This window comes from Anomaloglossus baeobatrachus, chromosome 1 (genome assembly GCF_048569485.1).
Source record: "Anomaloglossus baeobatrachus isolate aAnoBae1 chromosome 1, aAnoBae1.hap1, whole genome shotgun sequence".
NCBI lineage: Eukaryota > Metazoa > Chordata > Amphibia > Anura > Aromobatidae > Anomaloglossus > Anomaloglossus baeobatrachus.
This window is the reverse complement of record NC_134353.1, coordinates 764,251,042-764,272,393: the sequence shown is the minus strand read 5'-3', so window position 1 is coordinate 764,272,393 and position 21,352 is coordinate 764,251,042. Positions and strand designations below refer to the sequence as shown.

At 43.1% G+C, this 21,352-nt stretch overlaps 1 protein-coding gene across 3 annotated transcripts in view; it reads right to left on the bottom strand.

The window, feature by feature from the left end:
* Window positions 1-21,352, bottom strand: part of SRRM4 (serine/arginine repetitive matrix 4) — a 241,370-nt gene that overhangs the window by 20,373 nt on the left and 199,645 nt on the right. For 2 of the 3 annotated variants that reach the window (XM_075324282.1, XM_075324300.1), the window contains 3 exons: window positions 12,477-12,793; window positions 12,073-12,297; window positions 8,179-8,289 (listed from right to left, as the gene is read on the bottom strand). In XM_075324282.1, coding sequence (XP_075180397.1) covers window positions 8,179-8,289; window positions 12,073-12,297; window positions 12,477-12,793 — 653 coding nt within the window. The remainder of the gene's footprint in view (window positions 1-8,178; window positions 8,290-12,072; window positions 12,298-12,476; window positions 12,794-21,352) is intronic. The other variant, XM_075324291.1, reaches the window with a different exon arrangement.

The window sequence follows — 21,352 nt, the reverse complement described above, 5'->3', positions numbered from 1 at the left end:
ATGAAAAAAAAAAATGACGTAGGGTTCCCCCTATTTTTGTAGCCAGCTAGGGTAAAGCAGACGGCTGCAGCCTGCAGGCCACAGCTGGCAACCTCACCTTGGCTGGTAATCCAAAACTGAGGGCACCCCACGCTGTTATTTTAAATTAAATAAATAATTAAAAAAAAAAAACACGTAGGGGTCCCCCCAAAATTAGATCACCAGCCAAGGTAAAGCAGACAGCTGGGGTCTGATATTCTCAGACTAGGGAGGTCCATGGTTATTGGACTCTCCCCAGCCTAAAAATAGCAGGCCGCAGCCGCCCCAGAAGGGGCGCATCCATTAGATGCGCCAATCCTGGTGCTTCGCCCCAGCTCATCCCGCGCCCTGGTGCGGTGGCAAACGGGGTAATATATGGGGTTAATACCAGATGTGTAATGTCACCTGGCATCAAGCCCTGGGGTTGGTGAGGTCAGGCATCTATCAGATACCCGACATCACCAACCCAGTCAGTAATAAAAAAAAATAGACGACAAACACATTTTTATTTGAAAAAACACTCCCCAAAACATTCCCTCTTCAACCAATTTATTAGAAAGAAAAACAAATCCAGGTCTGGTGTAATCCAAGGGGTTGCCATGACGATCCACACTGTCCCAGTCAATGAAGAGCAGAATGTTCCCCATTGGCTGGGAGAGCAATGCAGTGACCTGAGCTAACATCAATGGGTCAGCCCAGGTCACTGCAGGGCATGACAAGTGCTGCTGTCAGCGAGGTACATTACCTGCGCTGATCTCCTGCACTGCTGACAGCACCTGTCCCTGAGTTCAATGACCGCCGCCTTCACAGCCAAGTATCGCGAGAGGCCCGTGACGTCACCGCTAGTCAGTCTCGGGTCGGAAGCGAGAGAAGGTGATGTGACAAGCGGCGGCCATGGAGGACAGTGACAGCGCTGAGGTCGGGATAGCGGGACTTCATCACCGCAGGTAAGCCGAGCGGGACGATGTGTGCAGAGTGCAGTGTGCAGAGTGTGTGTGTGTGAGTGTGTGTGTGTGTGAGTGTGTGTTTGTATACACGTACATGCCGCGTGCAGGAGGGGGCGGAGTGAGCTGAGCGGGGAAGTGTGGGCTTCCTGCACGTAACTAGGATAAACATCGGGTTACTAACCAAAGCGCTTTGGTTGGATACCCGATGTTTATCTTGGTTACCAGCTTCTGGCAGGCTGCCAGCGATGGCTCCTGCACACTGTAGCTTTAAAAAGCCCTGCTTTTTGCTGCTAGAACCGTTCTCGAACGTATCTAGAACTATCGAACTTTAGCAAAAAGCTCGAGTTCTAGTTCGATCTAGAACAGCCCCCAAAATCACTCGAACCGCAAACTGGAGAACCTCGAACCGCGAACCGCGCTCAACTCTACTCTCCACACATCTATTATGTTATTTCAGCAATATTACCTTTTATTGTGCACTAGCAGCACATCCTCATTGCTGGCTCCAGCTCTGATGGGGTTAATCTCTCTTCTGACTTCCTGGGTTCAGTTCCTACAACTCCCATAATTCTTTGTGGCTCTAGGGCTGTATCTAACTTATCTAACACAACCACTGTGTCTAACACACCCACTCAGCTCTCCACCCAAAGTCTCCTCCCTGCCTCTTCCCTGTGGATGCACTGAGAGCAATCACAGCAGAGACAGCCGAAGCTCCAAGCTCTGCACAACCAGGGGAAGAAAGCAGCTATCTTCTGCTTGTTCTCATATAGTTCATAGTCTGTGTGTGTGTGTGTGTGTGTGGGTGTGTGTGTGTGTGTGTACAGAAATTATGATTATTAGCCGGCGCAACATGTGAAAAAAATAATTGGGGAAAAAAAAAATGAAGGGGTCTTGAGATTGCTTTTTTTCCCTCTTGCCTAGTCTGTGTGTCGTCCGTATCATTCGTGTGGCATGCATTTTGCAGGCTACTTTCACATCAGTGTTTTTTTGCCTGTAGGCAAACAACCGCAAACCGCATATGACTGGATCCTGTGGATTAAATGTGCAGCGCATGCAACCGTTATTTTACCGGATCCTTCTGCAGCGGGACACAGAATTTATCGGCCGCACTGGAGTCAGCTGACTCCTGATCTCACAGCCCGCACACGCTGCAATAGCTGCAGGTGGGCTCATTCACATGACCGTTCCGTTTGTCCTGGTCAGTTCCTGTTTTTTTGCGGACCCACGGACGGGACCATCTTTTCAATGTCTTTTGTGTAGGATCGGATGGTACATGGTAGCACTTCCACGTGCATCCGATCCTACAAAAAAAACACATCGGATGCCGTATGTCCGCTCCGTTATTATGGAACATGTCCTATTCTGTTTCGTAATAACGAACCGTGACTCAATACAAGTCAATGGGTCCGCAAAATTCCCAGAAGCAACACGGAAGCACTTCCGTGTGACTTCCGTTGGGTGCCCGTGTAGTCTGTGTCTCGCTCCAGCTCCAGCCCCGCGGCTGCCCGCACAGCAGTGTCAGCAGCTGCCCGCACTGCAGTGTCAGCAGCCGTGGGGATGACAAGCGCAACCGTCAGGAGGTTAGTAAGTTCATTACCTGCGGTGATGAAGTCCTGCATTCCTGACGGGAGCGCTCGTCACTGCCTTCTATGCCCGACGCTTGTCACATCACATCTCGCTGTCAACCCGAGACTGTGACTAGTGGTGGCGTCACGGGCCGCTCGCGATACTTGGTTTGTGAAGGCGGCGGTCATTGAACTCAGTGACAGCGCTGCTGTCAGGAGTTTAGCGATCATCGCAGGTAATGTACCTTGCTAACCTCCTGACAGCAGCACTCGTCATGCCCTGCAGTGACCTGGGCTGACCTATTGATGTTAGCTCATGTCACTGCACGGCTCTCCCAGCCAATAGGGAACATTCTGTTCTTCATTGACTAGGACATTGACTATGGTATGGATCGTCGTGGGACCCCTTGGATTACACCAGACCTGAATTTGTTTTTCTTTCTAATAAATTGGTGAAAGAGGGAATGTGTTGGGGAGTGTTTTTTCAATAAAAATGTGTTTGTTGTCTATTTTTTTTATTACTGACTGAGGTATCTGATACACGCCTGACATCACTAACCCCAGGGCTTGATGCCAGGTGACATTACACATCTGGTATCAACCCCATATATTACCCCGTTTACCACCGCACCAGGGCAACGGGATGAGCTGGGAAAAAGCACCAGGATTGGCGCATCTAATGGATGCACCACTTTTGGGGCGGCTGCGGCCTGCTATTTTTAGGCTGGGGAGTGTCCAATCACGGTGGACCTCCCTAGTCTGAGAATACCAGACCACAGCTTTCTGCTTTACCTTGGCTGGTGATCGAATTTGGGGGGACCCCGTGTTTTTTGTTTTAAATTATTTATTTAATTTAAAATAACAGCGTGAGGTGCCCTCTGTTTTGGATTACCAGTTAAGGTGAAGCTGCCAGCTGTGGTTTGCAGGCTGCATCTGTTTGCTTTACCCTAGCTGGCTACAGAAGATAGGGGGACCGCATGTCATTTTTTTTATTATTTATTTATTTTTTGGCTAAATACAAAGCTAAGCACCTTAGTGCCACATGAAAGTCACCAAATGGTGCCAGCTTACAATATGCAGGGAGGTGGGACATTATATATGTCTTTCTCATCTATCTATCTATCTATCTATCTATCTATCTATCCATCCCTCTATTCATTCATTCATTCATTCATTCAGTCATTCATTCATTCATTCATTCATCCCTCTATCTCTCTGTCTCTATATCTATCTATCCATCTCTATATCTACTCATCTATTTATCTTTCTTGCTGCTTCCGTTTTTTGCGGTCCGCAAAAAAAACGGAAGGCACACGGATGTCACACGGATGCCACATGGATGCATCTGTGAAAAAAAAGGACCGTTATTTGCGGCCCGCAAAAACGGAACGGTCATGTGAATGTAGCCTTAACGGCAGTCATTCCCTGCTGCCGATCACATGTGACCGTGTGCGGGCTGTGTGTACAGGAGTTCAGATCAGCTGACTCAAGTGTCGGCCGATTTGGCTGGGGCCACACGGGGATTACTTGCGATCCCCTCGCATTACACTTGGCTCACGCTCAGTACAGCAGAGCTCAGTGTCATGCGTGTGTCCCTGCGACTGAGGTCCGACTGTGCGAACAGACCTCAGCTGCAGGGGGCGGTCCGGCACTCAGGAGGGGTGGGCCAGCACTGAGGAGGGGTAGCAGGGATTTCTCTCCCTCTCTCCTCCGTAGTCGGCTATTGCGATTCTCGCTCTGCACTTGCGGTACACCGATGCGATTTTTCTCTCACCCCATGCACTTGAATGGGTAAAAGAGAAAGAGTCTTGCATTAAAATTGCAGCATGCTGCAATTGTTTTCTCAGTCCAATTTGGACTGAAAAAATAATTGCTCATGTGCGCTGACACAGGCTAATATTGGTCCGAGTGGAATGCGATGTTTTATCGCACTCCACTCGCACAGTTTTTCTCGCCATGTGGCTTAGACCTTACTTGTTTTGTGTCCCCTTGCATCCATCACAGCGTGTGTGGGCTGGAGTTCAGCTGAGTTCAGATCAGCTGACTCCAGTGCTGGACTGAACTCAGGTGACCTCACAGCCCGTACACGCTGCGATGGATGCCGGGGGACACAGAACAAGTAATCGGCCGACACTGGAGTCATCCGATTACTTGTTCTGCTGGCGCTGTGGTCAGGAGTAGGGATGAATGAGCAGTAAAATGCTCTGGTGCTCGATGGGCGAACCCCATGTCAATTTTTTTTTTTTTAAAAATTAATTAAAAATAAAAAAAAAACAAAAAACAATCATATAACCCTAACCCTGGGGTTAGGGGTAAAAAAAAAGTGTGGGCTCCCGCTGCATTTTTTTATTGCTAAGGGTAACCCAAACAGCTACTGGCTGCTAACCCCCGCTGCTTGGTGTTACCTTCACTCACAATGGAAAATCCAGGGAATGACGTGGGCTTCGCCATATTTTTTGTACGCTAGCCAGGTACAGCACGCAACTACGGGCTGCCCCCAACCCCCAGCTGCCTATTTGTACCCAGCTGGGAACCAAAAATATAGGGAAGCCCTTTTTTTTTAATTATTTCATGAATTTCATGAAATAATTTAAAAAAAATGATGTGGGCTTTGCTCATTTTTTTATGTTCAGCCAGGTACAACTAGACAGCTGGAGATTGGAATCTTCAGCGCAGGGTGGCCCAAGCTTTCTGTGCCCCCCGCTGCGAATTGCAGTCTACAGCCACCCCAGAAAATGGCGCTTTCATAGAACTGTATCCAACACATCGCAGCAGAGCGGGCGGGTGGAGAGTGACATACAGTTAGGTCCAGAAATATTTGGACAGTGACACAAGTTTTGTTATTTTAGCTGTTTACAAAAACATGTTCAGAAATACAATTATATATATAATATGGGCTGAAAGTGCACACTCCGAGCTGCAATATGAGAGTTTTCACATCCAAATCAGAGAAAGGGTTTAGGAATCATAGCTCTGTAATGCATAGCCTCCTCTTTTTCAAGGGACCAAAAGTAATTGGATAAGGGACTCTAAGGGCTGCAATTAACTCTGAAGGCGTCTCCCTCGTTAACCTGTAATCAATGAAGTAGTTAATAAAAGGTCTGGGGTTGATTACAGGTGTGTGGTTTTGCATTTGGAAGCTGTTGCTGTGACCAGACAACATGCGGTCTAAGGAACTCTCAATTGAGGTGAAGCAGAACATCCTGAGGCTGAAAAAAAGAAAAAATCCATCAGAGAGATAGCAGACATGCTTGGAGTAGCAAAATCAACAGTCGGGTACATTCTGAGAAAAAAGGAATTGACTGGTGAGCTTGGGAACTCAAAAAGGCCTGGGCGTCCACGGATGACAACAGTGGTGGATGATCGCCGCATACTTTCTTTGGCGAAGAAGAACCCGTTCACAACATCAACTGAAGTCCAGAACACTCTCAGTGAAGTAGGTGTATCTGTCTCTAAGTCAACAGTAAAGAGAAGACTCCATGAAAGTAAATACAAAGGGTTCACATCTAGATGCAAACCATTCATCAATTCCAAAAATAGACAAGCCAGAGTTAAATTTGCTGAAAAACACCTCATGAAGCCAGCTCAGTTCTGGAAAAGTATTCTATGGACAGATGAGACAAAGATCAACCTGTACCAGAATGATGGGAAGAAAAAAGTTTGGAGAAGAAAGGGAACGGCACATGATCCAAGGCACACCACATCCTCTGTAAAACATGGTGGAGGCAACGTGATGGCATGGGCATGCATGGCTTTCAATGGCACTGGGTCACTTGTGTTTATTGATGACATAACAGCAGACAAGAGTAGCCGTATAAATTCTGAAGTGTACCGGGATATAATTTCAGCCCAGATTCAGCCAAATGCCGCAAAGTTGATCGGACGGCGCTTCATAGTACAGATGGACAATGACCCCAAGCATACAGCCAAAGCTACCCAGGAGTTCATGAGTGCAAAAAAGTGGAACCTTCTGCAATGGCCAAGTCAATCACCAGATCTTAACCCAATTGAGCATGCATTTCACTTGCTCAAATCCAGACTTAAGACGGAAAGACCCACAAACAAGCAAGACCTGAAGGCTGCGGCTGTAAAGCATTAAGAAGGAGGAAACCCAGCGTTTGGTGATGTCCATGGGTTCCAGACTTAAGGCAGTGATTGCCTCCAAAGGATTCGCAACAACATATTGAAAATAAAAATATTTTGTTTGGGTTTGGTTTATTTGTCCAATTACTTTTGACCTCATAAAATGTGGAGTGTTTGTAAAGAAATGTGTACAATTCCTACAATTTCTATCAGATATTTTTGTTCAAACCTTCAAATTAAACGTTACAATCTGCACTTGAATTCTGTTGTAGAGATTTCATTTCAAATCCAATGTGGTGGCATGCAGAGCCCAACTCGCGAAAATTGTTTCACTATCCAAATATTTCTGGACCTAACTGTACTTACGTGACAGGGGGGATTTCAGCTGAAGAACCCCCCTGTACTCCACACTGGCGCCCCGTGCCTCACCATCTGCTGGACGCTAATGTCTTCACTGCTCCACACTGTGCCATCCTCCGAATCCTCCCCTCGCTGCTGGGCTGTGATGTGCGGTAGTCACCGCCCACAGCCCTGTCAATCAATCTGAATGGCGCCAGCATCCTCTGACTTACCCGTCAAGTTTGAGAGCCTGGAATTGACGGGACATAACAGGATACTAGCGGCCACAGCACCAGGGGGTCATGTGACCGGCACTAAGCGTGCAGGATAGCACCACTCAGTGCCAGAACTGGAAATAGAAGCCAATGAAGAAAACGCCTATAATGATAAGTGGAACTCATAGAGAAAATTAAAAAAATGGGTGAACCACCCCTTTAAGAGCCGGTCAAAGAGCCAGAATTGGCACATCTAATGGATGCGCACTTCTGGGGTGGCTGCGGGCTGCTACTTTTAGGCTGGGAAGGGCCTAATAATCATGGCCCTTCCCAATCTTATAATACCAGCCCCAAGCCGTCTGCTTTACTATGGCTGGTTATTAAAAATAGGGGGGCCCCAAGCAGTTACATACATACTTTTTTTTAAGTTCGTGTTCGATTCCTGAGACCCGTACACCCGCTGTTCAGTACGAACCCCGAACTTTACAGTTTGGGTTCGCTTATCTTTAGTAAACACTTACTCATCAGTTTATTATAAACAGCTGCATAATATATGCAAAGTGGCAATAGCACAATAATTATAGAAGATAAACAAAATTACTGTGAGGTATAAGGAGATGAACACAAAAGCATTTAGCATTTGGTGATAGGAAAAAAGTAAACTTGCAAACTGTGATTGTGGGTTGGCAATGGGTGAAGCATAGGGAAAACATTTCAGAGAAGTAATGTCTTTGTTGGTAAAAGTTGGTAAATGACTGATGGATGCTGGGTGGTTGAGTGGCTTATTGTTAGACTTGTAGAGGGAAAACATAAAACAGATAATCTGATTCAGGAAGATCTCAGCAGGACAACGCCACTTCATAAGGACTTAGGCAAAATATGTCCCAACAAAGTATCAGCCTGGTATAACCTACTGTATCTCAGTAAACTAATAATATTATACACACTACTGAACTTCAAAGAATAAATCATTGTTGTTAATATTATCATCAGTTCATGTTAGCAAAGTACCTGCTGGGACTGTAGCGTGAATAACTAGGGCTCCTTCTTGTTCGTGAATTTCTACTTCCAGTGCTCTTCCTGGCTGATTTAGAGGAATAGCTGGGAGATCTTGAGTATGACCTGTAATGATTTATCCAGATTAAGTTAAAGAGCAAGATGAAGAACTAATTTGTTTTTCAAAACCCTTATCACCTCTACCAATATCTAGTGGGAGATTGGGACAGACACATATAGGAAAGAACCCCTTAACAAGACGGAAATATGGTTCCCTTGTTCTCCAAACTCTCATCACAGAGCAACTCCTTATTTATCACTGATAACGCTCTACTAGGAAGATCAAATATTTTGAAATTTGAATTATACAGGTTTGATTAATTATTTCCAGCGCTGTGCCATCCATCTCTGCCCTATCATCACAATTTCAGTAGTACCCTCTTCCTCAGGATGTGGATACTGCTGAATAGAATGGTGGGTTATGGAGCTGATGGCTCCATGTTCCACCATTTATCCTAGGCCCCTAAGTTTGAGACATCATGAACTGCAGATGTGATGACGTCACTACAGTGTGCCTGCAGTTCTGAAGTCTTAACACTCACACTATACACACAAGAGCAGCACGCTGGGTGAATGTAATGAGTTAAGTAGAATTACTTTTGAAATGTCAGTAATAGTGGGGGCTATTATTCTAAAAACTGAGCCAGATGGGGATTAATCATACTGAATGGAGGCTGGTGTGGACCGATCATACTGAATGGGGAATTAATGTGGGTCAATCATACTAATTGAAGGGCTGATGGGGGCCAATCATACTGATTGGAGAAATATACTGAATGAGTGATGGTAGCACCATTATACTGCGTGATAGGCTGGTGGGGAGCAATCATACCGAGTGAGGGGCTGGTGGGGGACATTATACTGAGTGGAATTAGTGAGGGACATTATACTGAATAGGGGGCTGTGGGGACCATAATAGTGTGTGAGAGACTATGGAGGACTCTGAGAGCCCACATATTAAGTTGGGGACTGTGAGGACTACCGTGTTTGTCTATGGGGAAGACTATGATGATTTTAGGTGCATCATTATGTGGGGGTATTATACTGTGTTGGTGGCACTGTGGTAACATCATACTTTGCTGGAGGCACTGTGGAATCATCACATGCTATAATGTATGTGTGGTGGTTTTCACTGTGTGCATGCCATACTTAGTGTGTGGGGGCATTTCTGGAAGCATCATACTCTATAATGGCCATCAAAGAGGTATCGCTGGAGAAAACACAAAGGGGCTTTAATAGGGATATAATTACTGTATAGGTGTCACAATACATGTCCACTTCAAAAGTTGGGAGATATGACTGCCAAATATACACTCACAGCTAGTGAAATATGAATTGAATACGCCACTAATTTTATAAGTAAATATTTTTATAAAGGTGCTATTGACATGAATTTCTCACCAGATATCGGTAAAAAAAACTTCCAACCACACAAGGAAGGAAATTAAACCATAGATGTCCATAAATTAAGTTATGTGTAATAATGGGAAATGACAAATGGAAAAAGTATTGAACACATGAATAAAGAGAGGTGCAAAAAGACATGGAAAGTCACAGCACCAGCTGAAATTTATTAGAAAGTAGAAAACAATTCTACTACTTTCTAGTGTAAAATAATATCAGCTGGTTTAACTAATGGTCTATAAAAGGTTGTCTCATTATCAAGATGCCACACAAGAAGCATCTCCCTTGAGTAAAACCAGTGAGCTGTCTGAAGACCTTTGCAACTTTATTGATGCAAAATATATTGATGCAATTGGTTAAAAAAGAATTTCTAAACTATTGAAGGTTCCAGTGAGCACATTTAGGGCCTTAATACGAAAGTGGAAAGAACATCATTTTACAATAAACTGGCCATGACCAAAAGCTCCTGGCAAGATTTCAAACAGAGTAGTGAAAAGAATTATCAAAAGAGTTGTCCAAGAGCCAAGAACCACTTGTGGAGAGCAACAGAAAGAACAGAAATCAGCAGGAACAATTATTTCAAAGATAACAATAAGTAATGCACTCAACCTCCATCGCCTGTATGCACGTTCACCATTTAGGACACCATTGCTTAACAAAAAGCAAGTTCAAGCGCGTTTAAAGTTTGCTCAACAAAATTTGGACAAGCCTGTGAAATACTGGGAGAGTATAGTATGGTCAGATGAGACCAAAATTGAACCTTTTGGATGCCATAATAATCACCATGCTTGGAGACCAAAAGGCACTGAATACTCCAAAATTACTATATCAACAGTGAAGTTTGGAGGTGGGAAAATTATGGTGTGGGGCTGCTTTTCAGCATAGAGCACTGGAAAACGTCATTTAATTGAAGGAAGGATGAGTGGACAAACATACTGAGACATTCTTGATAACAATCTGCTGCCATGTACCAGTATGATGACAATGAAACAAGGGTGGATAGTTCAGTAAGACAATGATCCCAAATACACATCCAAGAAAAATCTCAATTGGTTTTAGAGAAAGAAAATAAAGCTGCTACAATGGCTCAGTCAATCGCCTGACTTGAATCCAACAAAAAATTATGGAAGGAACTAAAGCTCAGCGTTCATAGGAGCCAACAGAACCTTCAGGATTTGGAGACTGTTTGTGTGGAAGAATAGGCAAAAGTCACAAGTGAACAATGCATGCAACTAGTTTCCCCCTAAAGGAGACATCTTGAAACTGTCATCACCTACAAAAGCTTTTGTATGAAGTATTAAATAAATTTCAGTACGCATGTTGAAAACTTTTTCCTTGTGTCATTCTTCATTATTACACATAACTTAATTTATGGACATCTAAGGTGACATTTTTTTGCCTGTACGGATTGGATAGGTTACCGACATACGGTGGACACCCTATGCTCAATATTTCTTTTTATACCGCGATAAGTGCACCTAGCATCTGTGATTGGAAGTATCAGACACGCTGTCACTCAGTGTAGGGGGTGCATTTAACTGGAACCAATCACGGATGCCGGTGGGAGGGGAAAGCAGTGCATATGCATGGATGATAATGCGAGGCACCTGTAGGGAATGAGCAGACGTGGGAGTAATGTACAGCTGTGCTGAAGCTTCGGTAAGTACAATGCCCTTGCTCCCATTCCCCTATCCCTTCTACCACCACTTTTAATTGCCAACTTCTGGTCCCAATAGTCTTACATGAGGACCGGAATCCAGCCCGGAACCAGATTTTAAAAACAGGATCACCGGGATCCACAGGTCCCGATTATCTGCGAGTCCATTCATCACTACTCCCTAGTAAATATTAGCGATAAATTTAGATTGGAATTAAACACAATCCAGAAGGCAGCAATAAGCTACATTGAAGGTAGCAGTTGGTCCTGTAACTTACAGTTGCACAGGGCCACTATTAAAAATTTGGTCAGAAGTTTCTTAACTGACTACAATTGCCATAAAAATGTAAAGTAAGCAGGCAATAGTGTAACAAGAATAATTGAAATCAAGCAGCTTTGTTGTACATTTACAGACCTCTCATTCTTAACATAGTTGAGAAGACATAAATTCAGTTAGAAAATACATTATTTTAATTACATTTGAGCATTATACAGTATGTCTCCACCAAAGCCAGTTCACATAGTAAAAACCCTACTAGGATCGGGAGTGTTAAGACTGCTAATCTAGGGTGTTATCTAAAGAGATTGCAATGTTCTTGCAAGTGTACTCACACATTTGATCAAACTGTGCATTTAGCACCTCAATTTTATCAGTATCCTCAATATATCAGTAACGCAGTTTAAAATACATATATTCGTTGTTAATTTATACCTTGGCACGTTTATCTGGCAGTTGTATTTGTTTGCATACTAGTGTGTGAAGAAAATTTGTACTTCTGTGAACATACCTTCTACCTGAAGAGATGGACCTGCTTCGAGACTTTTGGTCTGAAGATGACCTATAATAAGAGGAATAAGAGCTGATGGAGTGACTCGAGCTACGTGAGTAAGACCTTCTGGTGCTTTTGTAAGAAGAACTCCGTGATCGATGTCTGTGTACAGATGTTCTGTCAGGTGAGATGTCAGATACACTTTTGTGTTCCTTAAGGCAGCCAAGACAAGAGGACAAATCTCTGAAGAAAAAATAGACCCAACTCTTATTTTATATATAGCAAAGAATCAAACCCTGCTGAAAAATATGGTAAGTTAGTTAATTGACTTAACAAAGCTCTACTTTAATGGAAATACATTTCTAAATCATCCCTTGACTAGTATAACAATGCAGCCTCCAAAAGTTTTCACATTTCTTCACCTTTTTGCTGGTGTCTTTGACTCTTCCAAATGATGTGATGAAACTTTACTAAAGGAAAAACAACTGGCAGATGAATTCCCTGAATCAGAGATGTTGTCACTGTGACCATTCGGAGTCTTCGCGGATGGAGGGACATGTCCATAACCCTGATGAATAGGACTCTCCTTGTCCTGGTTAATCTTCAACACAGAGGAACTTGTCTGCATCGAGGGCGGGGTGCATATATCATTTCCCGAGTCATACTCGTTTGAGGCATCCTTTTGACAAACTCCATGATTCTCTGCTGTGACCAAAAGGCCAGGGACTGATTGGGAAATCTGAAAACACAAAAGAGTGTTGACATAGGTGGAACCCAACACTGTAAAGCAACTTGTCACTGAGAGTCACAGTCACTTTCCAGAATTAATTTCTTTTAAATTCTCCATATACTGTATATTTTATTAACTGGAAAGGAAAAAAATAAATAAAAAAAATAACAGAAGAGAGGGCAGTGGAAAAATGAAAAGAAATAGGAGAAAAAAATATATTTGTACGGAAAGTCAACAGAGGTGCCTGCAGACAGTGAGAGCTGCAATGATACTGACACCATGCACAATTTTGGCATGCACCCATAAAGAGAGAATGAGAATCAGAGAGAGAAAGAAAAAAAAGTACTGCTGTAAATGTAATGAGTTTTTTCTCTGATTAAACATTGGCACAGCAAATGGGACATAGGCTTCAGAGGAGAATTGCTCCATTTAATGTAGCTGTTATCAAGAACAATTGTGAACAATGTGTTCTACAGATTTAATTAGAGTATTGAAAGAGACAAAGCCGCACCTTTCTGAGTACTACAGGCCCGCAGTCAGACAGATCGGGGAAAGTGCTTAGGTCATGTCATCTTTCTATTAGTTTTCTTTTAATACATACAGACGTGAAGAAATTATGATACTTGAAAGTATCGTTCTATAAAATTACTGATAGATGGATAGCATGATTAAGTATACAGTATCTTGAACAATTATTTATACTCCATGAACGTTTCCACATTTTTTCAAGTTACACCCGCAAATGTAAATGTATTTTATTGGGATTTTATGTGAGCAGCAAGTATTTGTGAAGGAAATAATACATGGTTTTCTAAATATTTAAAATATATAAATGCTGAAGATAAGCATTTCCACAGCATGATGCTGCCACTATCATGTCTGACATTGGGGATGGTGTTTTCAGGGTTATTTGTGATATATGTTTTCAACCACACACAGTGTTTTGCATTTAGCCTAAAAAGTTCTACTTTAGTTTCACCTGACCAAAGCACTTTCTTCCACATGCTAGCTGTGTTCCCTACTAGAGAAGAGCGGATCCACGGAAGTTCGGGTTCTGCAGGTTCAGCCAGACTTTAGAAAAAGTTCAGTTCTGGACCCAGACTTCACTGGAATTTCATTTGAAGTCACCCACATGTAACCAGTCATAAACAGAACACTTCCAGTGAGGGAAAGAGTGTTTTTTATTTTTCTTTTTCTTTTGTACACACTACATCCAATAACGCTGATTTTAGTCCCAGTTTGAGCTATTAAAACACTGCAATCAGCTTGCATTGGGCAGAGCACCGAGCATACATGAGAACTCGCTTGAGTGGTTTGCATGCATAAAGCACCCAAACTCTGAACTCAGACATTTTTTTGGTAAAGTCAGTGTTTGGTAAGCTCATTTCAATCTCCTACATGACTTTTTGCAAACTGCAATTGGGACTTCGTATAGCTTGCTTTCAGAAATGGCTTTTTTCCCTCGACTCTTCCATAAATGCCAGATTTGTGAAGTATACAACTAAGGCTCGATTCACACGATGGGATGGCATCCGATGTGAGTGCATCAGATGTAATATGCTAATCCGACCTTGATATTGGATCACAGCTGAAGAGGAGAGGGAGGGATTAATCTCCCCATCTCCTCTATTGTCAGCTGATGTGATTATCGCACTGCACTCAGAAATCATCTGAGTGCAGTACAATGTTTCACTTGCACCCATAGACTTGTATGGGTGCGAGTGACATGGCTCTCGCTGACAATCGCAGCATCCTGTGACTTTTCTCTCACCTGGAATCTGGATGAGAAAAAAGCTGACCATCTGCTCTCCCTCATTGAATAACATTGATCCAAGTGTAATGCGAGATTTTCTTGCATTGCACTCATCCGACTCATACACTTGTGTGAGCGTACCATAATAGTTATCTTGTGGACAGATTCTTTCACCTGAGCTGTGGATCTCTGTAGCTTCTCCAGAGTGACCATGGACCTATTGGGTGCTCCTTTAAGTGGTGCTCTCCTTGCTTGGGATGTCAGTTTAGGTGGACAGCTGTTATGGTCTGGTCAGAGGACCACTGCAAATGATCTTGCAAAAATCCCATAAGAGGTAGAAAATAATTCACAAGAGTAGTTGGATGCTTAGCTGGCTGCAATTGGCTGACTACACATACACAATTAGAAGTAGTGGTGGAGCGTTTCTAACCAACCTAGATGCCTCGTCACCGCCGGAGAACTAATTAGCCTCAAAGATGGAATGAGGAATCCTGACTTGCCTCAGAGCAGTCCAAAAAGGATAGTAAAGCTTTCAACATATAAAAATGGTGATGTAAGGAAAAAGACAGCACACAGATGGTTAATATAGGGTTAGGCAAAGTGAGGCCCTGCTAGCTAGATACAAAAAGAATAGAAAAGATTACTGGTTGCAGCCAGTGAAAACCCTGAAAAAATACCAACACCTGATAATCAAAAATGCCTTAAGATCACACGATCTTCCTCCCACTAGATCAGGAACTCTTGTGCAAGTACTAACTCCTAATCAGACTGGGAGTAAAAACTCCCTTCTTTGTGGAAATAAATCGTCCTCAAAAAACAGTGCAGAAAGAACGCTTATTCCCATGCAAGAAACAAAAGAGATTTTTCTCAAACATTGAATTAGGAATAGACTTCATAGGTTAAGCAGAAACGCCCATAAGTACAATTCAGCCTAAACCAAGCCCAGACTAAGAGAATAAACCCTCACAAGGAAAAATCACTGAGATTACACAATTCCCATAAATTGCAAACAAAAAGACAAAAAATGAATGAGAACGAATTAATTTCAGAAAGAAAAAAACAAAATACTTATCAGGCATAGCTGCAGACTCAGGATGACATAGGAACAAAACTGATGCAAAGGAATGAAGAAACTGCTGTAAAAACCATTCCTGGAGAATCAAAAACAGGAGCAGAAAAAAGCAAAAACCAATCCTACATGGAAAGGCAAAAAAGCCTAAGGCTATGTGGATTTACCATGGATTAGCCACGGATTTGCTGCAGAAACTGTATTGTCATTCCCCAGTAAAACCTATAAGTATAAAAAAATGCTGTGCGCACACTGCATTTTTATACATGCGGATTTACCCCCGGGATTTCTGCTGTGGAATTAATGTGCATGTCACTTCTTTTCTGCAAGTACCTGCGTTTATTTCCATAAATAATGGTAAAAGATCGCAGGGACCAACTCTCGGCAAAACCACAGCAAATCACAGCATAAACGCGGGTGCGGTTTTACCGCGGTTTTTGCCGTGGGTGCGGTATTCTGCCAGAGGGTGCGTATTTTTCTTAAGAAAAGTCCATTTTCTAGTGTGCACATAGCCTAAAGGCAGTAGGACAAATTTCAGGACATATTTTCTTGGAACAGAAACAATTAGCACTGGCAAAGGTCAGACAGAAACTGCCTTCCTATATTGCCCCAGGCTGAACCTCATTGGCTTTCCTGGAACAGCAATCATCTTCCACTCCTCTCTGAGCGACAGTTCCAGAATCAGACTCACTACCTGCACTAGCCACCAGAGGGAGCCCAGAAACACTCCCAGGAACCGGTGATTGGACAATGCTTCATGAAATGTTTAGTATTTGGGCTATTTTTTTAAAACAACCTAACCTTGCTTTACTTTTCTTCACAACTTTATCCCTAACCTGTCTGGTGTGTTCCTTGGTTTTCATGATGTTTTTTATTTTCAATGTTCTCAAGCAAAAGTCTGAGGCTTTCACAGAACAGCTGTAGATATACTGAGATAAATTACACACAGGTGGACTCAATTTACTAATTAGATGACTTCTGGAGGCAATTGGTCAATGGAATTTTATTAGGGGTATCAGACTACAGGGAGCTGAATCCAATTGACATCACAACTTTCAGATTTATGTTTTTAAAATATATAGAAAAAACACGTATAGTTCCTTTACACTTCACAAATACTTGCTACATTGTGTTGGTATATCACATAAAATCCCCAAAAAATAATTTAGTTTTGTGGGTATAATGTGAAAAAATGAATATCCGTTCACAGAGTATAATACTTTTTCAAAGCACTGTAAGTGAAGTTGAAGGGGTTTTTTTTATAGAACAACATTGGACAGAGTAATTTTGATGCACTGGTAGCAAATCACTATAAAATGACATCACTACTTTTTCTTAGCCCTAATTCCATACTTGTGTCTTAAATAAGATTTGGCTTCTTTTCGCTATGGGACTTGCCCTGTAGCTAGTACTATAATCTATTTTATGCAATTTCATGAGTGGACTGGTAGCTTAAGTAATTGTACAGCAAGAAGTTCAAAAATAATATGTTAGTAACTACAGAGGATGATAATTTTTGCTATATCTTTACTTTAGTTCCTGCTTTTTAGCTTAGCTCCACAGGAGCAGAGATGGGATCTGAAACAATGGCTTTTCTGCACAACAGTCTCCATTGAGATTTAAGGTGGCTTTACACGCTATGAGATCGCTAAAGCGATCTCGTTGGGGTCACGGATTTTGTGACGCACATCCGGCCGCTTTAGCGATGTCGTTGCGTGTGATACCTATTAGCGATTTTGAATCGTTGCAAAAACGTTCAAAATCGCTAATCGGTGACATGCCCCCTCTTCCCAATTATCGTTGCTGCTGCAGTAACGATGTTGTTCTTCGTTTCAGCGGCAGCACACATCGCTACGTGTGACACCGCAGGAACGAGGAACCTCTCCTTACCTGCATCCCGCCCGCAATGAGGAAGGAAGGAGGTGGGCGGGATGTTCGTCCTGCTCATCTCGGCCCCTCCGCTTTGATTGGGCGGCTGCTTAGTGATGTCGCGGTGACGCCGAACGCACCTCCCCCTTGAGGGAGGGATTGTTCAGCGGTCCCAGCGACATTGCAGAGCAGGTATGTGCGTGTGACGCTGCCGTAGCGATAATGTTCGCTACGGCAGCGATCACCACATATCGTTCCAACGATGGGGGCGGGTGCTATCACGCTCGACATTACTAGCAATTGCTAGCGATGTCGCAGCGTGTAAAGCCTGCCTTAGTCATATTTGCTGGAATAATTAGCACTGCACAATATTCAAAACTAATGTCTGACACAAATGTGAACAGAGCCTTATTTACACTGCCTATAGGGAGTCTGTGGTAATCTGAGACAGACCTCCCATCTTATTATTGGTCAAAGCTGATGATTTTATCTTCTCCTCCCTCGTCCTTTAATCTTTTTTGATAGATTTGCATAATATTCAGCAACTAATAAATGACTACCGACAAAGTCAATGCATGGAGAGTTTATTTACAGTATAGCTAGGCACAATGATTATAAAGTAAAGATTACCAAACCAATAGTAAAAAAAGAACATTAATTAATTGCCATACATATACTAAGACAAATGAGCCTTAGGAACATGTAGGATTATCCAAGTATGTAATATAATAATAAATAATATGTAATATATAATATCCTCTGTCATGTAGTTCAAACAGCAGTCCATCCTAGTCCTATGTCAGTCTGGGCTGAAGTCTAAAAATACAAATCTCCCAAGACCTGTGTTTCAACTGACAGATTAGTGAAAAGGTTTTGTTACCGTGTTAGCCAGTTGAAAAATTATTGAATGTTCTCAGTGAGAGGAACAAAATTATAATCTTGTGATACCTTTTCATGGCTAACTAAAATAAAATAAAGTGATGTTACAAAGCAAGCTTTCGAGACATCTCAGGTCCCTTCATCAGGCTAAAAGCGTCCTTTGTAACATCACTTTATTTTATTTTAGTTAGCCATTAAAAGGTATCACAAGATTATAATTTTGTTCCTCTCACTGAGAACATTCAACTGACAGATGAGCACATCTACTGTAGCTGCCAGGAAAGCGTTGTGACAGGAGAAGAAATAGATATGATGCTCAGAAATGATTGAGGCTGGAGAAAAAAAATATTTTTGCTTAGCCAGCGGAGGAGAAGATTAATTTCTTTTCTTGTCACAGCTCTTTATTTCTGCTTACAAAGTTAAGTGTGCTATCAATACAGGACTTCTCTCAGTTGAGACACAGGTCTCTGGAGCTGCGCATATTTACACTGCAGCCCATTCTGACACATAACTAGGACAGGCTACCATTTTAATTACTTGATGGGGGCAATTGTTTTACATTCTTGGAGTACACCTTTATAAAATGCTGCCAGAATGTTTTTGCATATTAATTGTTTGGTCATAAGCTACAACTCTGCAGTCACTATTTGTAACTTCAGACTTCTGAACCCTCACATAACGCCAAGTGGGATGATTCTCTGGTGTTGGGAGTGGGCAGTCATATGACTGCAATAAGGCATATGCATACTCCCAACCAAATTACAACTAAATGGGCAAGGCCTCGATTAATGCAAGAGTATTGAACAAGGCCGTAAACAATCTAGTTGGATAGTGGCTGAGGGTATACATATCGCTCCCATCAATGGCACTGGAGAATTCTCATAGTGTACAGTGAGCACAATATGAAGATTTACAAGTCTATCGAGAAACTCCAGACTTACAGCCTAAAGGGGGGCTTTACATGCTACGACATCGCTAATGCGAAGTCGTTGGGGTCACGGAATTGGTGACGCACATCCGGCCGCATTAGCGATGCCGTTGCGTGTGACACCTATGAGCGATTTTGCATCGTCGCAAAAACGTGCAAAATCGCTCATCGGTGACATGGGGGTCCATTCTCAAATATCGTTACTGCAGCAGTAACGAAGTTGTTCCTCGTTCCTGCGGCAGCACACATCGCTCCGTGTGACACCGCAGGAACGAGGAAGCTCTCCTTACCTGCCTCCCGGCCGCTATGCGGAAGGAAGGAGGTGGGCAGGATGTTACGTCCCGCTCATCTCCGCCCCTCCGCTTCTATTGGGCGGTGGTTCAGTGACGCAGCTGTGATGTCGCTGTGACGCTGAACGAACCACCCCCTTAAAAAGGAGGCGGTTCGCCGGTCACAGCGACGTCGCCGGGCAGGTAAGTACGTGTGATAGGTCTGGGCGATGTTGTGCGGCACGGGCAGCGATTTGCCCGTGTCGCACAACAGATGGGGGCGGGTACCCACGCTAGCGATATCGGTACCGATATCGCAGCGTGTAAAGCGGCCTTAAGACCAGACAACCCCTTTAAGCCCAAAAATAAGCTAAATGTATTTTTCCATTTGTCATCTACTTTAGTTGTCTTACTTACAACACTCATATGTAACGGCAGGTACATGAGATGCCATCATGGTGAGGCCTTGCTATCAATAGCATATGGCATCTGATGAGAGAGCATTGGATGCAATATGCTAATAACACTCAGTTCACGCTCTGCTGCGAGCGTGAGCCGAGTGTCATGTTACCGATACAATTATCTCTCATGTGAGAGTCAGATCACAGGTGCAGAGAAGAGGGAGAGATTAATTCTCCATCTTCTCCACTGCCTGTCTCTGTGTATATCACACTGCACTCTGATGGATGTCATCTGAAACTTGTATGGATGTGTGTGATCTGACATACACTGTCAAATGCAGCATACTGTGATTTGTTTCGGATGCAGATTGGTAAAAGAAAAAAAAAGTCACACATAAGCACTGCCTAATTGTTTAACATTGGTGTGAGTGCAATCAGATATTTTATTTGATTACACTCAGCTATATTAAACACAAGTGGAAGTAAGGCCTAAGGGTATGTCCGCACGCTGCAGTTTTGTTGTAACCACAAAAATGCACCATGTGGCCAAAAAAAAGCATCTTGTGTGTTTTTTGTAGTAAACGCCTTATGGCGTGAGGATTAGGTCTGGGGACATGCTTGACTAGTCCAGCACCTTTACCCTCAGTTTCTACAGCAAGGCAGTAGTTGTCTTGGATGTGTTTTTGGGGTCTTTATCATGTTGGAATACTGCCCTGTGGCCCAGTTTCCGTAGGAAGGGGATCATGCTCTGCTTCAGTACGTCACAGTACATGTTGGCATTCATGGTTTCCTCAATGAACTGTAGCTCCCCACAGCCGGCAGCACTTATGGAGCCCCAAACCATGACACTCACACCACCATGCTTGATTGTAGGCAAGACACACTTGTCTTTGTTCTCCTCACCTGCTTGCCACCACACAAGCATGACACCATCTGAGCCAAAAAAGTTCATTTTGGTCTCATGAAATCACAAGAGATAGTTCTAGTAATCCATGTCCTGAGTCTGCTTGTCTCCAGGAAACTATTTACAGGCTTTCTTGTGCATCATCTTTAGAAGAGGCGTTCTTCTGGGACAACAGATATGCAGACCAATTTTATGCAGTAAATGGTGTATGGTCTAAGCAATGACAGGCTGACCCTTTACCCTCTGCAAGATTGCTGACAACAGTCAAACGTTTTTGGGTTTTTTCGATATTTTTTAAAGACAACATCAGGATATGATGCTGAGCACGAACAATCAACCTCCTTGGTTGACCAGGGAGAGGCCTGTTTGGAGTGGAACCTGTCTTGTTAAATCACTGTATGGTCTTGGCCACCTGCTACAGCTCAGTTTCAGGGTGTTGGCAATCTTGTTATAGCCTAGGCCATCTTTATGTAAAGCAACAATTCTTTTTTTCAGA